Raw genomic sequence first — 21,542 nt, forward strand, 5'->3', positions numbered from 1 at the left:
ACACCCTGCCCAGGCCTGGCTGTCGGAGGCCCAGAGGCTCCCCCGGGGCCTGGAGAGCAGGGCAGATAAACAAGGCTGTGGGGTGGGGGTGTGGACCAGGCAAGTCTGGGCCCTGGCTCCCCTGAGCCCCTGGCTGAGCTCCCGGGGCGGGGTGACTGGGAGCGGGGTCAGGCCTTTGTCTGGGTTTTCAAAAGCGGAGGACACTGGGTGTCTCGCTTTCCCAGGGAGGGAGGGAGGCAGCGGCCCCCACCCAGCCGCGGGCGTGGCGGGTCAGGGGTGAGTCCCCCGGGGAAAGTTGGCGGCTAAAAAACACGCCCAGTGGGAAGGGCAGGGGGCCACAGGCGGCCTCCAGATCCGGTCTTCTGTCCTCGGGCTGGGGTGGGGACCCGGGCCCCAGCAGGGCAGCTGGCCCCCCTGTCCTGAAGTGGGCAGGTGGGTGACCCCAGGAGGCGCCTCCTGACCCCTGCCCGTGCAGTGCCCACCTGTGGGAGTGAGGGGCAGGGGGGCACCCGAGCACCGGGAGGAGGGGACCGGTCCCCGAAATGACCATGCGCCCTCGCTTGGTACCTGCTGTGCAAAGGAACCCTCCACTGCCCAGCACTCCCGACCCCACACAGGCGCAGGCATGCGGGGGTCCAGGGATCCCAGCCCGGGGCCAGCCCACTCGTGGAGCTACACCATTGGAGCCCCAGCTCCGAGACACTTCCCCGACAGGGCATCCGACCCAGGCGCCCCGCTGGAAAGCGCCGGTTCCTCTCCCCTCTCACATCCCGGAGACCCGGGAAGCCGAGGGCAGCCCCTCTCCCGCCAGCGGTAACTCGGGACCTGGGCAGTGGCGGGGGGCTCGGGACACCCCTGGAGGCCTTTGGGAAGGGCGGGGGTGGGGGAGCACCGGCCCGCGCGCGCGTCCAGGGCGCCAGGAGCGGTGCGCTCAGGCTGGGGCGGGGGAAGGGTGCGTGAGCGCGAGGCCGGACCGCTGCAATCCGGGGAGGGGTCGCTCCATCTCCCCGGGGCCACCCACAGGTGGCCGAGAGCCGAGGCTCGCCCTGGAGACGCGGGCGGGGCGCGGGCGGAGACTCGAGCCTCCCCCTCCCCGAGTCCTGGACTGGCCCGAGCCGCCGCTGCCCGGGTCCCCACGCGCCGGTGGGTGGGCAGCCGGGGTCGGGGAGCGGGGAGGCCTCCCGGCAGGCGCGGCCCAGCCCGAGTCTCTTCCCGGCTGAGCTGCGGCCCCAGCAGCTCCGCGCCGCCTCCTGCTCCTCGCGGGGGCCGCGACGCCCCCAGTGGGGGCGCGAGAGAGGGGGCCTCCCCCCTCCCCGGCTCCCGGCGCTCCGGGCCCCCAGCCCCGCGACCCGAGCGCGCCTACTCACTCCATCTCCCCGCCGAGGTCCGGGTGGGTCCGCGGTGCCGGGCGGGGGCGGGCGCGGGAGGCGCGCGGGGGAGGGGAGGGGAGGGGGACGCGGCCGGGCGGGGGCCGGGGAGGGCTAAGGCCTGGCGGCCGGGGCTGCGAGGCGCGGGGGCGGCGGCACCGGCTCGGGCATCGCCCCGCGCAAAGCGGCTGTTTATTGTCCGGGCGGCGGCGGGCGCAGGGGGTGGGCTGGGCGCGCGCGTCTCCGGCGCGCTCCCCTCTCCCTCCCGCCCGCCCCGCTCCCCGCCCCGCTCCCCTCCCACCTCCCCGCGCTGCGAGCGGGCGCTGCGCCTCCTGCCGGCCGTGCCACCGTCCCCCGCCCCGCGCGCCCCGCCCCGGGGCACCCCTGAGAAGGGCCTAGGTCTGGGCGCGGCGCTGGGACCCGGCTGTCACCAAGTCCCGCCCCTCCCCAGCTCCCGGGCCCGAGCCGGGACCCTCGCGAAGTCAGACAACAAGCAAAGGCCTTTCCCGAGAGCCCAGGTGCCGAGGGGGACACACATTTCAGGGCGAGCGAGGGGATCGGGGGGTCCTGACAGCTCCCTGCACCCCAGGCCCCGCCCGAAGGGTCCCCAGGCCTCCTTTGCGGGAGTATCTGGTGGAGGGCGCTGTGCCTGCAGAGGCCGGCGGTTGGGATGGAGACAACCGCAGGTATTGATGTGTCTGGGCCCCGGCTGGGAGCTGAGCCTGGTCCGGGGCTGGAAGTAGGCCGATGAATTTAATCGGCCCCAGGGCTCCCATGGCATACTCAGTGAAGGCCCAGCGACCAGACCACCAGAGTGAGTGAGACGGACGATGGAGGATCAGGGAGAGCTCCGGCTTTGTCCTCAGAGCACTGGGGAGCCACAGCAGGAGACAGGCAGGACCTGTCTTCCCCAACATGTAGGTCGTGGGCCCAGCTTCCCGGTTTCCCATGAGAACACTGCAGCCCTGCCCCAGCACACCTACTCCTGGGGGTCCAGGCTGGGCAGGAAGGAAAGATTCTTCCAAACTCCTTAGTTTTCTTATAAAACGGTTGTCCTCTGCCGATGTTTGCTGAATGGCTGTAGATTTAAAGGAAAGTAACCCTGATGAGCTGTGGAGAAGGATGTACCCCAGGCTGAAGAGGGCCATCAACACCTTTTCTATAGTCCTCCCTTTTTACAGTGAATGTGTATTCCTTTTAGCATTTAAGACAATAAATTAGCAAAGGTAAACAAAGCAAAGATCCTATGGAATATCAGGGGTCCTGGGTCTGATTCTCAGCTCACCCACCTCCAAGCTGTGTGACCCTGAGTCTGTTTCTTAACCTCTCAGAGCCTCATTTCCCGCCCCCCACTTAGGACTGTGGGAGGGTTAACTGAGTGAGTACACACAAAGGGCTTGGCGCAGGGCCCAGCACACACTCGCTCAGGGCTTGGCAAACTTTTTCTGTAAAGGGCCAGAGAGTAAATATTTTCAGCATTGCAGGCCACAGTCTCTGCGGCAATGACCATGCTCTGCCATTGCAGTGAGAAGGTAGCCAGAGGCAATATGTAAAACCATGGGCACGGCTGTGTACCCATAAAACTTTATTCACAAAAACAGGCAGTGGGCCAGAGCTGATCCGAGGGCCATAGTTGACTGACTCCTAAACTAGGCACCCAATAAAACTGACCTGTGAATCATTTCTTCACTGCCCCTTGGCCTCTGTGTTCTTTTAGTCCAAAGTGATTTATTGAACATCTACTGTATGCCTGGCACCGTTAGTCACCTGGGATGCAGAAATTCTGTTTTTGTGGCCGGGCGCCGTGGCTCACGCCTATAATCCCAGCTCTTTGGGAGGCTGAGGCGGGTGGATCACAAAGTCAAAAGTTTGAGACCAGCCTGGCTAACATGGCAAACCCCTTCTTTCTTTTTTTTGGGGGGAGGGGTGGGGGACAGAGTTTCACTCTTGTTGCCTAGGTTGGAGTGCAGTGGCGCGATCTCAGCTCACTGCAACCTCCATCTCCTAAGTTCAAGCGATTCTCCTGCCTCAGCCTCCCCGGTAGCTGGGATTATAGGCATGCGCCACCATGCTCGGCTACTTTTGTATTTTTAGTACAGATGGGGTTTCTCCAAGTTGGTCAGGCTGGTCTCAAACTCCCGACCTCAGGTGATCGCCCCGCCTCAGCCTCCCAAAGTGCTGGGATTACAGAATGAGCCATCGTGCCCAGGGAGCAAAACCCCTTCTCTAATCAAAATACAAAATTTAGCTGGGCATGGTTGTGCACACCTGTAATCCCAGCTACTCGGGAGGCTAAGGCAGGAGAATGGCTTGAAGCCAGGAGGCAGAAGTTGCAGTGAGCAGAGATTGCGCCACTGCACTCCAGCCTGGGCGACAGAACAAGACGCCATCTCAAAAAAAAAAAAAAAAAAAAAAAAAAAGTTCCGTCCTTGGAGAAACAGTGTTTTTTGTCCCCTACATAAATGATTCAGGGTGAATGAAGTGACTCTTACCTGTAATCCCAACACTTCAGGAGACTGAAGCAGGAGGATCACTTGAATCCAGGAGTTCAAGACCCTGGGCTACATAGTGAGACTCCCATTTCTACAAAAGATTAAAAATTAGTTGGGCATGGTGGTGTGCGCCTGTGGTCCCAGCTACTTGGGAAGCTAAGGTGGGAGGATCGCATGAGCCTGGGAGGTTGAGGCTCCAGTGAGCCATGATCATGCCACTGCACTCCAGCCTGGGCAACAGAGCCAGATCCTGGCTCAAAATAAAATAAATGATTCAGGGCCAGGCACAGTGGCTTACACCTGTAATCCCAGCACTTTGGAGGCTGAGAAGGGAGGATCACTTGAGCCCAGGACTTTGAGATCAGTCTGGGCATCATAGCAAGACCCCATCTCTACAAAAATTTTTAAAAAATTAGCCAGGTGAGGTGTCATACACCTATAGTTCCAGTTTCTCACAGGCTGAGGTAGGAAGATCAGTTGAACCCAGGAGATCGAGGCTGCAGTGAGCTGTGATAGCACCACTGCACCCCAGCCTGGGTGACAGAGCTAGACCCTATCTCAAAAATAAAATTTAGGCCGGGCGCGGTGGCTCAAGCCTGTAATCCCAGCACTTTGGGAGGCCGAGGCGGGCGGATCACGAGGTCAGGAGATCGAGACCATCCTGGTTAACACGGTGAAACCCCGTCTCTACTAAAAAATACAAAAAACTAGCCGGGCGAGGTGGCGGGCGCCTGCAGTCCCAGCTACTTGGGAGGCTGAGGCAGGAGAATGGCGTGAACTCGGGAGACGGAGCTTGCAGTGAGCTGAGATCCGGCCACTGCACTCCAGCCTGGGTGAGAGAGCGAGACTCCGTCTCAAAAAAATAAATAAATAAAAATAAAAAATAAAATAAAAAATAAAATTTAAAAAAATTAAAAATAAAATAAATGATTCAGGGTTTGAAGGTGGTGGATGCATTTTGTGTAAAAATAAGAGGACGTGGAGGAGGCCGTGGGGAGGCAAAGGGACTGCTGGGATCATTTCTCCCACCATCCCAGCTCTAAACCTCCGGGGCTCACACCTCCCTCCAAGCAAAAGCCAAATTCCTCCTGCCACTCTCAAGGCCCAGCACGAAAAACACGCGCCGCCCACACCTCCAGACTCAAGCACACAGAGGCCTGGAGGTGGGGAGGGAGGCATTCCGGGTGGCCGGAACGGCCTGGACAAAGAGGCCTGGAGGTGGGACAAGGTGGGGTGTGGAGGTGGGACAAGGTGGGGTGTGCAGGTGGGACAAGGTGAGGTGTGTAGTGGACCTGAGAGAAGCTGCCTTGAGTTGACCTTCACACCCTCACTTCCACCGCCTCACTGCGCTCACCCACCCACAGGCACTGCAGCGCCCATCCGCGTCCTGGGGGGAACAGTCACTGCACTGAGGCTCAGTCCCCTGCACCTCGGACGCCCCACCCAGCTTCCGAAGCAATGTTGGCCCCGCCCCCAGGACGCTGGCCCCGCCCCTGAACCTCGGACCCGCCGCCCGGGCAATCTCGGCTCCGCACCCGGCCCCGGGCCCCGCCCTCTGCACCCTGGTCCCGCCTCCCAGCCGCCTAGGCCATCTCGGCCCCGCCCCGACCCCGCCCCATGCACCATGGCCTCGCCCCCGACATCGGCTCCACCTCCCAGCATCCCAGGCAATGTCGGCCCCGCCCCCTGCGCCTCGGCTCCGCCTCCCAGGCAATGTCGGCCCCGCCCCCTGCGCCTCGGCTCCGCCTCCCAGGCAATGTAGGCCCCGCCCCTGCACCTCGGCCCCGCCTCCCAGGCAATGTAGGCCCCGCCCCTGCACCTCGGCCCCGCCTCCAGGCTTCCAGGGTGTTGTTGACCCGACCCCTTCCTGGACTCAGGGACAGGGGAAGATTGAGGTTTACCGGAGGGCGCCCCTGCCCTTCCTACTTCCCCAGAGCTCCACCCCAGGGCTCCGCCCCCCACACTCCCCCACTCCTGGCAGATCTGGCCACCCTCTGCAGGCTTGGACGACCGGAAGCTCTAGGGGGGCCCCAAAACCTCACTCCGCCCCTGTCCCTGAGTCAGAGACCCCCTCGCCTCTCCCCAGTTGTGACTTTAGCTGAGGCCTTGTGGCCCCCACTCCAACCCTGAGCCGTGTCACCTCCAGGTCTCCCCACCTCCTCTCCCCACTCCACTCTTTCTCCAGAGAAATATGCCCTGGCCTGCCCCAGCTCAAACACCATCTATGGCTCCCCAGTGCCCTGCAGCCCCACAAGGCAGAGCTGAGACCAGACAATCCTTGCCCCACAACCAGCTTGGGCTTCAACCGTCCAGACACCTGCTGTTAGACGCCTTGTGTGTTCCTCTGGGAAGAACTTCCCCAGCTTCCCCATTGTCACTGGGTTCCCTCGGTACCTTTTTATTTTTAGTTTTTTGAATAAGATAGGGTCTCACTCTGTCACCCAATCTGGAGTGCAGTGACGTGATCTTGGCTCACTGCAGCCTCGACCTCCCACATCAGGTAATCCTCCCACCCCAGCCTCCTGAGTATCTGGGACTACAGGCATGCACCACCACACGTGGCCAATTTTTTTTTTTTAGATAGAGTCTTGCTCTGTCGCCCAGGCTGGAGTTCGGTGGCACGATCTTGGCTCACTGCAACCTCCACCTCCTGGGTTTAAGCCATCCTTCCATCTTAGCCTCCCGAGTAGCTGGGATTACAGGCGCCCACCACCACGTCTGGCTAATTTTTGTATTTTTAGTAGAGACAGGGTTTCACCATGTTGGCCAGGCTGGTCTGGAGCTCCTGATCTCAGGTGATCTGCCTGCCTCGACCTCCCAAGGTGCTGGGATTACAGGCGTGAGCCACCATGCCCGGCCAGCCTTGCTGAATTCTCACCAGCAGTCTCAGTGTTGCCCCAGGGCCACCCGTTCCCTAGATGGGAAAACCAAGGTCAGAGAGCTCTGGGAAGCAGGGCCTTTAGGCAGCTCAGGGACCCCCAACAGCGGCCAAGCCAGCCCTCTTTTTTTTTTTTTTTTTTTTTTTTTGAGACGGGGTCTTGCTCTGTCACCCAGGCTGGAGTGCAGTGGCCGGATCTCAGCTCACTGCAAGCTCCGCCTCCCGGGTTCACGCCATTCTCCTGCCTCAGCCTCCCGAGTAGCTGGGACTACAGGCGCCCGCCACCTCGCCCGGCTAGTTTTTTGTATTTTTTAGTAGAGACGGGGTTTCACCGGGTTCGCCAGGATGGTCTCGATCTCCTGACCTCGTGATCCGCCCGTCTCGGCCTCCCAAAGTGCTGGGATTACAGGCTTGAGCCACCGCGCCCAGCCAAGCCAGCCCTCTTCAGTCTGGCTGGAAGGCGGTGTTGGGTTGTGCTATGTGTTTTTTTTTTTTTTTTTTTTTTTGAGACAGGATCGAACTCCTGACCTCTTGGTATCCGCCTGCCTTGGTCTCCCAAAGTGCTGCGATTACAGGCGTGAGCCACTGTGCCCAGCAGTGCTATGTGTATTCTTTTTTTTTTTTTTTTTTGAGACGGACTCTTGCTCTGTCCCCCAGGCTGGAGTGCAGTGGCCGGATCTCAGCTCACTGCAAGCTCCGCCTCCTGGGTTTACGCCATTCTCCTGCCTCAGCCTCCCTAGTAGCTGGGACTACAGGTGCCCGCCACCACGCCTAGCTAATTTTTGGTATTTTTAGTAGAGACGGGGTTTCACCGTGTTAGGCAGGATGGTCTCGATCTCCTGACCTCGTGATCCGCCCGTCTTGGCCTCCCAAAGTGCTGGGATTACAGGCTTGAGCCACCGCGCCCGGCCTCTTTTTTTTTTTTTTTTAATTACCCTGGTGGTTTTGTGAGCCTGTGGTCCCAGCTATGGGGAAGGCGGAGGCAGGAGGGAGAGGCTGCAGTGAGCTGTGATTGCACCACTGCATTTCGGTCTCAGCGACCAGGCAATATCTTGTCTTGAAAAACAATTTTTTGCAGGGGTGGGGCCAGGTGCGGCGGCTCACGTCTGTCACCCCAGCACTTTCGGAGGCCGAGGCAGGTGGATCGCCTGCCGTCAGGAGTTCAAGACCAGCCTGACCAACATGGTGAAACCCCATCTCTACTAAAAATACAAAAAATTAGCCGGGCATGGTGGCAGGCACCTGCAATCCCAGGTACTTGGGAGTCTGAGGCAGGAGAATCACTTGAACCCGGGAGGCGGAGCTTGCAGTAAGTTGAGATGGTGCCACTGCACTCCATCCTGGGTGACAGAGCGAGATTCCGTCTCAAAAAAATAAAATAGGCCGGGCGCAGTGGCTCACGCCTGTAATCCCAGCACTTTGGGAGGCCGAGGCGGGTGGATCACGAGGTCGGGAGATCGAGACCATCCTGGCTCACACGGTGAAACCCCATCTCTACTAAAAATACGAAAAATTAGCCGGGTGTGGTGGTGGGCGCCTGTAATCCCAGCTACTCGGGAGGCAGGAGAATGGCGTGAACCCTTGAGGCGAAGCTTGCAGTGAGCCGAGATCGGGCCACCACACTCCAGCCTGGGCGACAGAGCGAGACTCCAACTCAAAAAGAAATAAAAATAAAAATAAAATAAAATAAAATAAAATAAATATTTAAAATTAAATACAATAAATGAAGCCATTGTCACCACTGCTGTTGACTCCTTGCAGTGGCTGGTGTGTGAACTCCTGAAGAGTCCCCCAAATCCGCCATGGAGAGGCCCTCCGGGAAAATCGCAGTCCAGCAGTTCATGCACCAACACCCTGTGCTGTGCGGCCCCAGACAAACCGGCTCCCCTCTCTGGGCCTCAGTTTGGTAAGTGGGAACAACGATCCCCACTCAGCTCCTCCTCAGAGCTGCCAGGAGCTCGGTTTTCTGAGATGCCGGAGGACGGTTATTTATTTCACAACTGTTCACCAAAAGGGAAGGAAACGGCCCAGCTCTGGGTAGAATCGGCCGTGACAGGCAGTGGGAGCTCCTCTGAGGCTGCAGCCCTGGCCCCCTGGCTCCTGACTGTGTGGAGGGGCTAAGGCGTTTACCCTCTCTGTACCGTGTCCCCGTCAGCGACCAGGAGAGGGACAGCACCCTGGGGGCATGAAGTTCCACACTCCTGCAGCTTCAGGCAATTCTCCTTCTGAGGCCCCTGGAGCTGGGGCCGTTTTCCAGGTCTCTGCCTTGGTGCTCCCCGATGGAGGGCAGCAGGAGAGGTAGGAGCAAGCCCAGGGGACCCACTAGTGCTGACGTGATGACCTGGAGACCAGAGTGCCCGCTGTCCAGTCCTTCAACCGTATTGACGGACGGCCGGGCGCGGTGGCTCATGCCTGTAATCCGAGCACTTTGGGAGGCCGAGGCAGGCAGATCACTTGAGCTCAGGAGTTTGAGACCACCCTGGGCAATATGATAAAACCCCATCTCTGCCAACAAAACCAAACAACACAAAAATTAGCCGGGCGGGGTGGCAGGCACCTGTAATCCCAGCTACTCAGAAGGCTGAGGCAGAAGGAATCACTTTAACCCAGGAGGCAGAGGCTGCAGTGAGCTGAGGTCGAACCACTGCCCTCCAGCCTGGGCGACAGAATGAGACTCTGTCTCTAAAAGATAAAAACAGGGCCAGGCGCAGTGGCTCACACCTGTAATCCCAGCACTTTGGCAGGCTGAGGCAGATGAATCACCTGAGATCAGGAGTTCAAGACCAGCCTGGCCAACATGGCGAAACTCTGACTCTACTAAAAAGTACAAAAATTAGGTCGGGCGTGGTGGCTCACGCCTGTAATCCCAGCACTTTGGGAGGCCGAGGCTGGTGGATCACGAGGTCAGGAGATCGAGACCATCCTGGCTAACACGGTGAAACCCCGTCTCTACCAAAAATACAAAAAATTAGCCAGGCATGGTGGCAGGCACCTGTAGTCCCAGCTACTGAGGAGGCTGAGGCAAGAGAATGGTGTGAACCCGGGAGGTGGAGCTTGCCATGAGCCGAGATCGCACCACTGCACTCCAGCCTGGGCAACAGAGCGATACTCCATCTCAAAAATAAATAAATAAATAAATAAACCAAAAGAAAAAAAAAAAAAGGAAATAAAAACCAGTATTAGGAGGGGCGCGGTGGCTCACATCTGTAGTTCCAGCACTTTGGGAGGCTAAGGCAGGCGGATCATGAGGTCAGGAGATCGAGACCAGCCTGGCCAACACGGTGAAACCCCGTCTCTACTAAAAATACAAAAAAAAATTAGCCAGGCGAGGTGGCGGGCGCCTGTAGTCCCAGCTACTCGGGAGGCTGAGGCAGGAGAATGGCGTGAACCGGGGAGGCGGAGCTTGCAGTGAGCTGAGATCCGGCCACTGCACTCCAGCCTGGGCGACAGAGCGAGACTCCGTCTCAAAAAAAAAAAAAAGAAATGGCACCAGTTTATTATCTGACAGTGCTGGAGGTCAGAAGCCCGCACAGGCCTCGCTGAGCTGGTGAAGGCATCAGTAGGTCCGGCTTTTCCCGGAGGCTCCAGGGGAAAACTCTTCTCCTGCCCGCATCTCACAGATCCCGAGTTCTTTGTGGGACCTTTATATACCTTCCTTTCGATGCGTTTCCTGTTGCTTCATTTCACTTCCTTCTTTATTGGGAACACTTTACATTTGGTAAAACACAGGTCTGGAGCGTTCACCGGTGCCTTCTTTTTATTTTTTTTTGAGATGGACCTCAGGTGATCCACCTTTTTTTTGAGACTCTGTTTCCCAGGCTGGAGTGCAGAAGCACGATCTCGGCTCACTGCCACCTCCATCTCCCGGTTCAAGCGATTCTCCTGCCTCAGCCTCCCAAGTAGCTGGGATTACAGGCGCCCGCCACCACGCCCAGCTAATTTTTGTATTTTTAGTAGAGATGGGGTTTCACCATGTTAGCCAGGCTGGTCTAAAACTCCCGACCTCAGGTGATCCACTCACCTCGACCTCCCAAAGTGCTGGGATTACAGGTGTGAGCCACCGCGCCTGCCCCAGCCTGTCCACTGTTAAACGCTGACGAGCACCGCACTGCCAGCCACCACTGCGAACGCCATCACCCAGCTGTGTGACCTGCACTTTACGGCCTGAGCTTCGCCACTAACAACACTCCCACTGAAAGGTGAAGACCTGCCAGGCCTGGCCGGGCGTGGTGGCTCATGCCTGTCATCCCAGCACTTTGGGAGGCCGAGGCGGGCGGATCACAAGGTCAGGAGATCGAGACCACGGTGAAACCCCGTCTCTACTAAAAATACAAAAAATTAGCCGGGCGCGGTTGTGGGCACCTGTAGTCCCAGCTACTCGGGAGGCTGAGGCAGGAGAATGACGTGAACCCGGGAGGCGGAGCTTGCAGTGAGCCGAGATCGCGCTACTGCACTCCAGCCTGGGCGACAGAGCGAGACTCCGTCTCTCAAAAAAAAAAAAAAAAAAAAAAGACCTGCCAGGCCAGGCGCGGCGGCTCACGCCTGTCATCCCAGCACTTTGGGAGGCTGAGGCGGGTGGATCACCTGAGGTCGGGAGTTCGAGACCAGCCTGACCAACATGGTGAAACCCCGTCTCTACTAAACACAAAATTAGCCAGGCGTGGTGTCAGGCGCTGGTAATGCCAGCTACTAGGGAGGCTGAGGAAGGAGAATCGCTTGAACCCAGGAGGCAGAGGTTGCAGTGAGCTGAGATCATGCCATTACACTCCAGCTTGGGCAACAAGAGCGAGACTCCTTCCAAAAAAAAAGAAAAAGAGGCCAAGCACGGAGTGGTGGCTCACGTCTGTAATCCCAGCACTTTGGGAGGCTGAGGCGGGCGGATCTTGAGGTCAAGAGATCGAGACCATCCTGGCTAACACGGTGAAACCCCGTCTTTACTAAAAAATACAAAAAACTAGCCGGGCGTGGTGGAGGGCGCCTGTAGTCCCAGCGACTCGGGAGGCTGAGGCAGGAGAATGGCGTGAACCCGGGAGGCGGAGCTTGCAGTGAGCTGAGATCTGGCCACTGCACCCCAGCCTGGGCGACAGAGTGAGACTCTGTCTCAAAAAAATAATAATAATAAAATAAAGGCAGAAATCATCAGAGCTTCCCAGGAGACCAGCCTTCCTCACTGTCCCCACAGTCCTGAGGTGGGCACTGGGGTTGGAGATGGGAAGACTGGGGTTTTGGGGGGTGGGGGCCGGAGGGGAGCTGCAGGGTCTCCAGTGCTGCTGTGACCTCGGCTCTTCAGAAAGCTCCCCACACATGCTGAGCTGTGTTGAGGCTGCGTAAACTGAGGCACAGAGGGGTCGAGTGCCTTGCTGAGGTCACTTGCAGCCCCAGAGCTGTCTCCCCCACCCCCGTTTCCGGCCCAGGCGGCGGTGATTATTATCAACATGATTATTATCAGCCACCACCTGAGACCATCGATTTCCCAGAAACGGCCGGCTGGGGTTCAGGCGTTGCTGGTGGGGCCTCCTGACCACAGGCCACAGTCGGGCTCCCCCTTTCCGGCCGTTGGCTGAGGGTGGGAGCCACGGCCCGGAGACCTCTGCAGGGAGACACCAGCCCGTATCCGCCATGGGGCCTGGGTCGGGGGCCTGGGGACGTCCGCTGCTGACCGTGGCCACTGCCCTGATGCTGCCCATGAAGCCCCCCGGTGAGGAGCCCCCCGGATCCCCACCCAGGCCCCCGCCAAGTCCCCGTAGGGCGGCCACACCCAGGAGCCCCCAGTCCCCGGAGAACCCTGGGGAGAGCTCCACCTGCTCCATCTGCCAAGCGCCCGTGACTGCCTCTGCTGGAAATGGGTGCAAATCCGACAGGGGTCTCGGGCCGGCCCGCCCCGCCCTGGATCTCCCGGTCTCGGGAGCCCCTCCCAGCACAACTGGGGGGCTTGTCTGGGCTGTGTCTCCAGCTCTCTGTGTCTGTCTGTCTCGCATCTCACCCGTCTGTGTCTCGGCCGCTCCTTCTCCCCCTGCCCTGACCCCAGCCCGTCAGCCCTTCCTCCTGCCTCGTCCCTGACTCGGGCTGTCCCTCCAGCAGGCTCCTGGGGGGCCCAGATCATCGGCGGCCATGAAGTGACCCCCCACTCCAGGCCCTACATGGCTTCCGTGCGCTTCGGGGGCCAGCATCACTGTGGAGGCTTTCTGCTGCGAGCCCGCTGGGTGGTCTCGGCCGCCCACTGCTTCAGCCACAGGTGAGCTCACCTGTCGGGCCCCTTCTCTCTGGACACCGTGTCCCAACATGAGGGGAACTCCAGGCTGGTGGGGGGGCTGGAGGCGCGGCAACCCGGGACGGACCCATCCCTTGCCTGTGGGGGCTCCTGTAGGAGGGGGCGTCTCAGTGGGGGTCAGATTTAAGGGGCAACAAAGGGAAAACAGGAGGAGAAGTCAGGGAGGCAGAGGAAGCACAAAAGAAGCACCAGGGGCAACAAGTATATATTCTGTGACTGTAACTGTTACTATGTTCTTTTTTTTTTTTTTTTTTGAGACAGTCTCTGTCCCCCAGGCTGGAGTGCAATGGTGCAATCTCAGCTCACTGCAGCCTCTGCCTCTCGGGTTCAAGCGATTCTCCTGCCTCAGCCTCCCGAGTAGCTGGGATTACAGACATCTGTCACCACGCCTGGTGAATTTTTGTTATTCTTAGTAGAGATGGGATTTCACCATGTTGGCCAGGCTGGTCTGGAACTCCTGACCTCAAATGATTCACCTGCCTCTGCCTCCCAAAGTGCTGGGATTGCAGGTGGGAGCCACCGCGCCCGGCCTCATTTTAAATATGCTGTTATAATAACTATTAAGATGAATATTGGGGCCAAGGTGGGTGGGCCCCCTCCTGCCGGAGCCCCCACCAGGCAAGAGATGGGTTGGTCCTGGACTGCGGTGTCCCCAGCTCCCCCGCCAGCCTGGAGTCCCCTCACGTTGGGACATGGTGGGTTGTTTGAGGTCAGGAGTTCGAGACCAGCCTGGCCAACATGGTGAAATTCTGTCTGTACTAAAAATACAAAAATTAGTCAGGCGTGGTGGTGAGTGGCTGTAACCCCAGCTACTCGGGAGGCTGAGACAGGAGAATCACTTGAACCCGGGAGGCGGAGGTTGCAGTGAGCTGAGATGGTGCCACTGCCCCCAGCCTGAGTGGCAGAGCCAGACTCTGTCTCAAAGGAAGAAAAAAAGAAAGGAATATTGGGGCTGGGCGCAGACAGTCACATCTGGCAGGAGGCCAAGGCAGGAGGATCACTTGCCTCCAGGAGTTCAAGATCAGCCTGGGCAACAAAATGAAACCCCCCGTCTCTACAAAAAATACAAAAATTAGTCAGGAGTAGTGGTGTGCTTCTGTGGTCCCAGCTACTCAGGAGTTCGAGACCAGCCTGGCCAACATGCTGAAACCTCGTCTCTACTAAAAATACAAAAATTAGCCGGGTGTGGTGGTGCGTGCCTGTAGTCCCAGCTGCTTGAAGGGCTGAGGCAAGAGAATCACTGGAACCCGGGGTGCGGTGAGCCAAGATCACACTCCAGCCTGGGGGGACAGAGTGAGACTCTGTCTAAAAAAGAAAAAAAAGAAAAAGAATATAAAGTTGGTGTAAAAGTAATTGTTTTTTGTTGTTGTTGTTGTTTTTTTTTTTTTTTTTTTTTTTTTGAGACGGAGTCTCACTCTGCTGCCCAGGCTGGAGTGCAGTGGCCGGATCTCAGCTCACTGCAAGCTCCGCCTCCCGGGTTCACACCATTCTCCTGCCTCAGCCTCCCCAGTAGCTGGGACTACAGGCGCCCGCCACCTCGCCCGGCTAGTTTTTTGTATTTTTTAGTAGAGACGGGGTTGTTGTTGTTTTGTTGTTGTTGTTGTTTTGAGACGGAGTCTCGCTCTGTCGCCCAGGCTGGAGTGAGCGGCGCGATCACAGCTCACTGCAAGCTCTGCCTCCCGGGTTCTCGCCATTCTCCTGCCTCAGCCTCCCGTGTAGCTGGGACTACAGGCGGCTGCCACCTCGCCCGGCTAATTTTTTGTATTTTTAGTAGAGACGGGGTTTCACCGTGTTAGCCAGGATGGTCTTGATCTCCTGACCTCGTGATCCGCCCGCCTCGGCCTCCTAAAGTGCTGGGATGACAGGCGTGAGCCACCGCGCCTGGCAAAGTAATTTTTTTTGAGACAGAGTTTTGCTCTGTCACCCAGACTGGAGTGCAGTAGGGTGATCTCAGTTCACTGCAACCTCTTCCTCCCGGGTTCAAGCGATTCTCCTGCCTCAGCCTCCTGAGTAGCTGGGATTACAGGCGCCTGCCACCACGCTCGGCTAATTTTGTATTTTTGGTAAAGACAGGGTTTCACCACGTTGGCCAGGCTGGTCTCGAACTCCTGGCCTCGTGATCCGCCCGCCTCGGCCTCCCAAAGTGCTGGGATGACAGGCTTGAGCCACCGCGCCCGGCCAGGGCCTCTGTTTCATAGATGAGTAGACTGAGGCCCAGGACAGGCCCAGGACAGGCAGCCTCTCACCCCTGTCTCGCCTACCCCTTCCTCCCCGCAGAGACCTCCGCACCGGCCTGGTGGTGCTGGGCGCCCATGCCCTGCGTACCGCAGAGCCCACCCAGCAGGTGTTTGGTATCAGTGCTATCACCAACCACCCCGACTTCCACCCTGTGACCCACGTCAACGACATCTGCCTGCTGCGGGTGAGCCTGGGGTGGGGGGGTGGCCCGTAGGAGTATCTGACACATGTTTGGTTTTTGAGACTGAGTCTCGCTCTGTGGCCCAGGCTGGAGTGCAGTGGCGCGATCTCAGCTCACCGCAAGCTCGACCCCCCGGGCTCAGGCGATTCTCCCGCCTCAGCCTCCCGAGTAGCTGGGATCACAGGCACCTCCACCACGCCCGGCTAATTTTTATATTTTTGGTAGAAATGAGGTTTCACCGCCGGGTGCGGTGGCTCATGCCTGTAATGCCAGCACTTTGGGAGGCCGAGGCGGGTGGATCACAAGGTCAGGAGATCGAGACCATCCTGGCTAACACGGTGAAACCCCGTCTCTACTAAAAATACAAAAAATTAGCTGGGCGTGGTAGCGGGCGCCTGTAGTCCCAGCTACTCGGGAGGCTGAGGCAAGAGAATGGCGGGAACCCGGGAGGCGGAGCTTGCAGTGAGCCGAGATTGCGCCCCTGTACTCCAGCCTGGGCGACAGAGCAAGACTTTGTCTCAAAAAAAAAAAAAAAAGAAAAAGAAAAAAATCCCTGGGTGGAGTTTTCCAGGTGGGAAGCTGCTCTTGCCACACGTGGTGCATCCATGCAGACCCGCCTGGCCCCCTCCTGCTTGAGGGACGACCCCCGTCCCTGAAGCTTCTACCCAGAGTCCCCGAATTAAATTCTGGAGGCTGAGGCAGGAGAACTGCTTGAACCTGGGAAGCAGAGAGGCTGCAGTGAGCCGAGATCGTGCCATTGCACTCCAGCCTGGGTGACAGAGCAACACTCAGTCTCAAAAAAAAAAAAAAAAAAAAAAAAAAGCCCGGGCGCGGTGGCTCACGCCTGTAATCCCAGCACTTTGGGAGGCTGAGGCGGGCGGATCACGAGGTCAGGAGATCGAGACCATCCTGGCTAACACGGTGAAACCCCGTCTCTACTAAAAAAAAAAATACAAAAAACTAGCTGGGAGAGGTGGCGGGCGCCTGTAGTCCCAGCTACTCGGGAGGCTGAGGCAGGAGAATGATGTGAGCCCGGGAGGCGGAGCTTGCAGTGAGCCGAGATCGGGCCACTGCACTCCAGCCTGGGGGACAGAGCGAGACTCCGTCTGAAAAAAAATAAGATAAAAGGAGGCAGCAAGCGCCAGTGGCCGAAGCTTTTGGGTGAATTTTTCTCATTCGTTAAACCCTAAAGCCTGGAACCTGCTCTGGTTCACCCAGGCCATTGTACAGATGGGGAAACTGAGGCTGGGGGAGACATCAGGAATGTCAGGGATGTACCCAAGATGCACGAGTCAGAGAACCAGAGCCAGGGATTAGAGCCATCCTTCCCAGGCCTGTTAACTGAGTATCAGCCACGTGCCAGGCGCCAGGGCCAGGGCCAGAAGCCCGGTGCGCAGAGCCCAGAGTGTCACACAATCTTCACTTGGTAAACCAGCCTTGATGGGCTGCAGGGAGCCCAGAGGAGACTCACGTCCTAGCCTGGCAATCTGGGAAGACTTCCTGGGAGAGGTGGCGTCCGCGCTGAGATGTGGAGGCTGAACAGGAAAAGGGTCCAGGCTGGGGGTCCGGTGTGAGCAGAGGTGCGTGGCAGGCCCAGGGAGTGGCTGTAAATTCATCCTGTCCGGCCAGAGGGGAGGCTGAGGCTGGAGAGCCCTCAGAGGCCCTGGCTGGTGAGCGAAGAGGTTTTGTCCTGAGGGCACTGGGGAGCCAAGGGAGGGCTTAGAGCAAGGAAGGAGATGGGGTTTGAAAGACTCTTTGAGACCGGGCGCGGTGGCTCACTCTGTAATCCCAGCACTTTGGGAGGCCGAGGCGGGTGGATCACCTGAGGTCAGGAGTTGGAGACCAGCCTGGCCCACGTGGTGAAACCCCATTCCTGCTAAAATACTAAAATTAGCCAGGTGTGGTGGTGCACGCCTGTAATCCCAGCTACTTGGGAGGCTGAGGCAGGAGAATGGGTTGAACCCAGGAGGCGGAGGTTGCAGTGAGCTGAGATTGCACCACTACAGTCCAGCCTGGACAACAGAGTGAGACTCTCTCTCAAAAAAAAAAAAAAAAAAGAAAGACCCTTTGGGCAACTGACGGTGACACTGGAGACCCAAGGGGTAGGGGTTTATGTTGGCAGAAGGAATGGGGCCTTCTGACCCGGCCTCATGGTGGCCACCATTGATTTCGCTTCACAAGGGCAGAACCAGGGGTCCCATGGATAAACCGAGGCAGGAGCGGGGGTGGGGAGGGAGCCTGGTGGCCTTAACTCATGCTTTCCCTGCAGCTGAACAGCTCTGCTGTCCTGGGCCCTGCAGTGGGGCTGCTGAGGCTGCCAGGGAGACGGGCCAGGCCCCCCACAGCCGGGACACGGTGCCGGGTGGCTGGCTGGGGCTTCGTGTCTGACTTTGAGGATCTGCCGCCTGGACTGATGGAGGCCGAGGTCCGAGTGCTGGACCTGGACGTCTGCAACAGCTCCTGGAAGGGCCACCTGAGCCATACGATGCTCTGCACCCGCAGTGGGGACAGGCACAGGCGAGGCTTCTGCTCGGTGAGATCCCCTCCCCGCTCCACCCACTTACTGTATGGGGAAACCAAGGCCCACAGAGACAGTCAGGGCCAGGAAGGGCCTTGGGAACTGAGTCCCATTGATATTGGACCAGATGGAGAAGTTGAGGCCCAGGAAAGGCAGGGAGTTGGCAAGGGTCATGCAGGGCTGTCATGTTCAGTTGCACAGGTTGTGCACTGCACAAAGAGCCACACACTTGTGTATTTGCACAAGCAGTGTTCAGTAGAAGGTAGTAACAGATTGAGAGGAAGCAGCTCCCACTCCTAAAATCTTGTCGGATAAACGAATCCCCTGGTGCTAAGGGAGACACGGGGCCTGGAAGGTCTTTTGCAGGCAAGAGAGCGACTTGGTTCAGGACACACACTCTGGAGCCCGGAAGCCCAAGCCCAGGAGAAACGAGACTGTGCACTTTCCCAATGTGTGACCTTGGAAAAGTCACTTGATTTCTCTGGGCCTCTTCTTCTCCATCTGTAAAACTGCCACCCGAATAGTTTCTGGTGTCAGAGTGGATTCCAGATGGCAGTTAGGAGGGTAGGATGAGGGATTTTAGGGTGAGTATTCGGGGAGCCCTCTCCAAGGAGAGCACCTTTGAGCTGAGACTTGAAGGAATCCTTAGAAGATTGGAGGAAACACATGCAAGGCAGAGAGACCCATTACTGGAGGGCGGCCGCGTACAGCTGTGCAGGTTGTGCACTGCCCAGAGCACTGCAGACTCGAATGTTTACACACGTAGCATCCAGCACAGGCCAGGAACAGGCCTCCAGGCTGTGCAAAGGCTGGAGCACCGAGGAGGCTGGTGGGGGAGGCGGGCAGAGAAGTGGGTGGGGGCCGGGTCCTCAGGGCCTGGATGGCAGAGATGAGTTTACTTTTTCCTTGGAGAGCAGTAGGGAGTCACAGAGGGTTCTGAGGCAGGGAGGGCGGTGGTGAGATGTGCCTGCCGCAGCTCCCAGAGGCCCTGACCTCACCTCTCCTTTTACTCCAGGCCGACTCCGGGGGGCCCCTGGTGTGCAGGAACCGGGCTCACGGCCTCGTGTCGTTCTCCGGCCTCTGGTGCGGCGACCCGAAGACCCCCGATGTGTACACGCAGGTGTCCTCCTTTGTGGCCTGGATCTGGGACGTGGTTCGGCGGAGCAGCCCCCAGCCCGGACCCCTGCGTGGGACCACCAGGCCCCCAGGAGGAGTCGCCTGACCCACAACCTTGCAGCATGCAAATGAGGTTGCTGCTCCAGGCCTGGAATGTTCCATGGCTGGGGCAGGGGGTCCCTGATGTTCAGGGTTGGGGTGGGACGGCCAGCGGCGGGGGACACCCGTTCCATATGCAAAGGGCAGAATCTAACCCAGTAAAATGTTAACTGACTTCCAGCCTCACCCGTGGGCGGTCAGCGGCAGGGTCCACCCGTGTTTGTGTCACGGCTCCTTGTCCGCAGCCCCTTTCCACCTTCCCATGCCCCCCACCGTGAACCCCTCTGGGTCCACCTCCGCAGGCCTGCAACCCACACTCCTGCAGCCTCCCACCTGGAACGCTGTGCCTCCACCTCCCTCCAGCCGGCTAACCACAGCACAGATGAGTAGGCTGGGAAACGGAGGCTAGGAAGCCCTGAGCTCCCTCTGCAGGGCGTGGGGGCCGCTGGACACCAGTGCGGGCTTGCACCGGCCACACCATAGAATCCCAAGAGGGTCTGGCCTCCCATCCAGCCTGGCGTTCATCCTCTGAAAACCACGGAGAATAGCGCCAGGTGCACGGCAAGTCCCAGCTGATGTTACTGTCACAGCTTATTATTGTGTTATTTTTTATTTTTAAATTTTATTTCTTTTTTATTAATTATTAATTTTTATTTTTATTTATTTTTTTGAGACGGAGTCTCGCTCTGTCGCCCAGGCTGGAGTGCAGTGGCGCAATCTTGGCTCACTGCAAGCTCTGCCTCCCGGATTCATGCAATTCTCCTGCCTTAGCCTCCGGAGGCTGGGACCACAGCACCCGCCACCACGCCCAGCTAATTTTTTTTGTATTTTTTAGTAGAGACGGGGTTCCACTGTGTTAGCCAGGATGGTCTCCATCTCCGGACCTCGTGATCCACCCGCCTCGGCCTCCCAAAGTGCTGGAATTACAGGCGTGAGCCACCGCGCCCGGCCTTTTTATTATTATTATTATTTTGAAACAGTCTCCTTCTGTCACCCAGGCTGGAGTGCAGTGGTGCGATCTTGGCTCACTGCAACCTCCTCCTCCTGAGTTCAAGCGATTCTCCCGCCTCACCCTCCCATGTAGCTGGGATTACATGTGCATGACACCACAGCTGGCTAATTTTTTTTTTTTTTTTTCAAGATGGAGTCTTGCTCTGTCACCCAGGCTGGAGTGCAGTGGCATGATCGCGGCTCACTGCAACCTCTGCCTCCCAGGTTCAAGCAATTCTCCCATCTCAGTCTCCTGAGTAGCTGGGATTACAGGCACCCACCACTACACTTGGCTAATTTTTGTATTTTTAGTAGAGACAGGGTTTCACCATGTTGGCCAGGCTGGTCTCGAACTCCTGACCTTGTGATTCACCTGCTTCGGCCTCCCAAACTGCTGGGATTACAGGCATGAACCACCACTGCTGGCTGATTATGCTATTATTATTATTTTAGAAACAGTGTCTCACTCTGTCACCAGGCTGGAGTGCAGTGGTGCCATCCTAGCTCACTGCAGCCTTGACAACCTGGGCTCAAGCCATCTTCCCACCTCAGCCTCCTGAGTAGCTGGGACTACAGGGGCACTTGACCTTTTTTTTTTTTTTTTAATGTAGATACACGGGGGTCTCACTATGTTGCCCAGGCTGGTCTGAAACTCCTGGCCTCAAGTGATCCACCCACTGTGGCCTCTCAAAGCGCTGGGATTACAGGGGTGAGCTACCCTGCCCCGGCCCTAATCCTATTATTATTATTACTGCTATCGTTCACCCAAGTCCTTCAAGGCTGGGCCTCCATTTCTGGGCCCCAAGCCAGCTGGTGTCTTAGGGGTGCCCTAAGCCATCTTGTCTATCCTCTGTGCCCTCCCAAAAGGCCAATTTCCTCTCCCTCCCCTCCCGCACTGCCTCAGCCCCTCCTGGGCTTGTCCACTGCCTGGAGAGGCACTGAGGCCCAGAGGTGGCCAGAGGCTGCCCAAGGACTAATGCTGGGTCTCTCTTCTGTTGCCTCCAGAGCCCTCACACAGCACCCCAGGCCCCAGGCCCCAGGCTGCCAATCCCATGGCCAAGGGGGTGGCCTGAAGCCCTAAGAGAGGAGACAAACTGAGGCCTGGACACCCCAAAATAGCTTGAGTCTTTATTTCTTTGGTGAGGCAGGGCCCCAGGGTGGGGAGGGCTGCCTGGTTGAGGCTCCCGTAGACCCACCAGCCCAGGGGCACTTTTCTGGGCACCACAGGTAAGGCACTGCCTGGGGGCTGGAGGAGGATGCCCAAGCTCCCGGCACTCCTCACCCCAGACCGGAGAAGCTGGATTTCCTCCACATTGTCCCCTCCCCATAGCTGGTCTGAGGCTCTGGTTTACACGCAGGCACAGGTAGGCAATTCTGAGCGACAACCCAGAT

The 21,542-nt window shown here is 58.2% G+C and overlaps 3 protein-coding genes across 5 annotated transcripts in view; 2 read left to right on the top strand and 1 right to left on the bottom strand.

Annotated features, from left to right (window-relative positions):
* Positions 1–21,542, top strand: part of RNF126 (ring finger protein 126) — a 245,801-nt gene that overhangs the window by 181,857 nt on the left and 42,402 nt on the right. The window lies entirely within an intron of this gene.
* Positions 1–21,542, bottom strand: part of PALM (paralemmin) — a 142,470-nt gene that overhangs the window by 39,651 nt on the left and 81,277 nt on the right. For both annotated transcript variants that reach the window (XM_050771164.1, XM_050771163.1), the window contains exon 2: positions 1,368–1,388. In XM_050771164.1, coding sequence (XP_050627121.1) covers positions 1,368–1,388 — 21 coding nt within the window. The remainder of the gene's footprint in view (positions 1–1,367; positions 1,389–21,542) is intronic.
* PRSS57 (serine protease 57) lies at positions 12,267–19,335 on the top strand. Of its 2 annotated transcripts, none has more exons than XM_050771192.1 (5): positions 12,267–12,435; positions 12,816–12,972; positions 15,286–15,430; positions 17,697–17,960; positions 18,961–19,335. In XM_050771192.1, exons 1-5 carry the CDS (start codon positions 12,357–12,359, stop codon positions 19,165–19,167), a joined length of 852 nt encoding a protein of 283 aa, XP_050627149.1. In that variant the 5' UTR covers positions 12,267–12,356; the 3' UTR covers positions 19,168–19,335. The 2 variants fall into 2 exon arrangements, with proteins under 2 accessions (XP_050627149.1, XP_050627150.1); XM_050771193.1 differs by having other exon boundaries at positions 12,819–12,972.

This window comes from Macaca thibetana, chromosome 19, assembly GCF_024542745.1.
Source record: "Macaca thibetana thibetana isolate TM-01 chromosome 19, ASM2454274v1, whole genome shotgun sequence".
Taxonomy (NCBI): Eukaryota; Metazoa; Chordata; class Mammalia; order Primates; family Cercopithecidae; genus Macaca; species Macaca thibetana.

What these genes read in the sequence shown, in the direction of transcription:
- PRSS57 (XM_050771192.1), top strand. Translation starts at nt 12,357, where the DNA reads ATGGGGCCTGGGTCGGGGGCCTGGGGACGTCCGCTGCTGACCGTGGCC. An exon ending in GCCCACTGCTTCAGCCACAG is followed by an intron (nt 12,973 to 15,285) that starts GTGAGCTCACCT and finishes TCCTCCCCGCAG; the next exon opens with AGACCTCCGCACCGGCCTGG. An exon ending in ACGACATCTGCCTGCTGCGG is followed by an intron (nt 15,431 to 17,696) that starts GTGAGCCTGGGG and finishes CTTTCCCTGCAG; the next exon opens with CTGAACAGCTCTGCTGTCCT.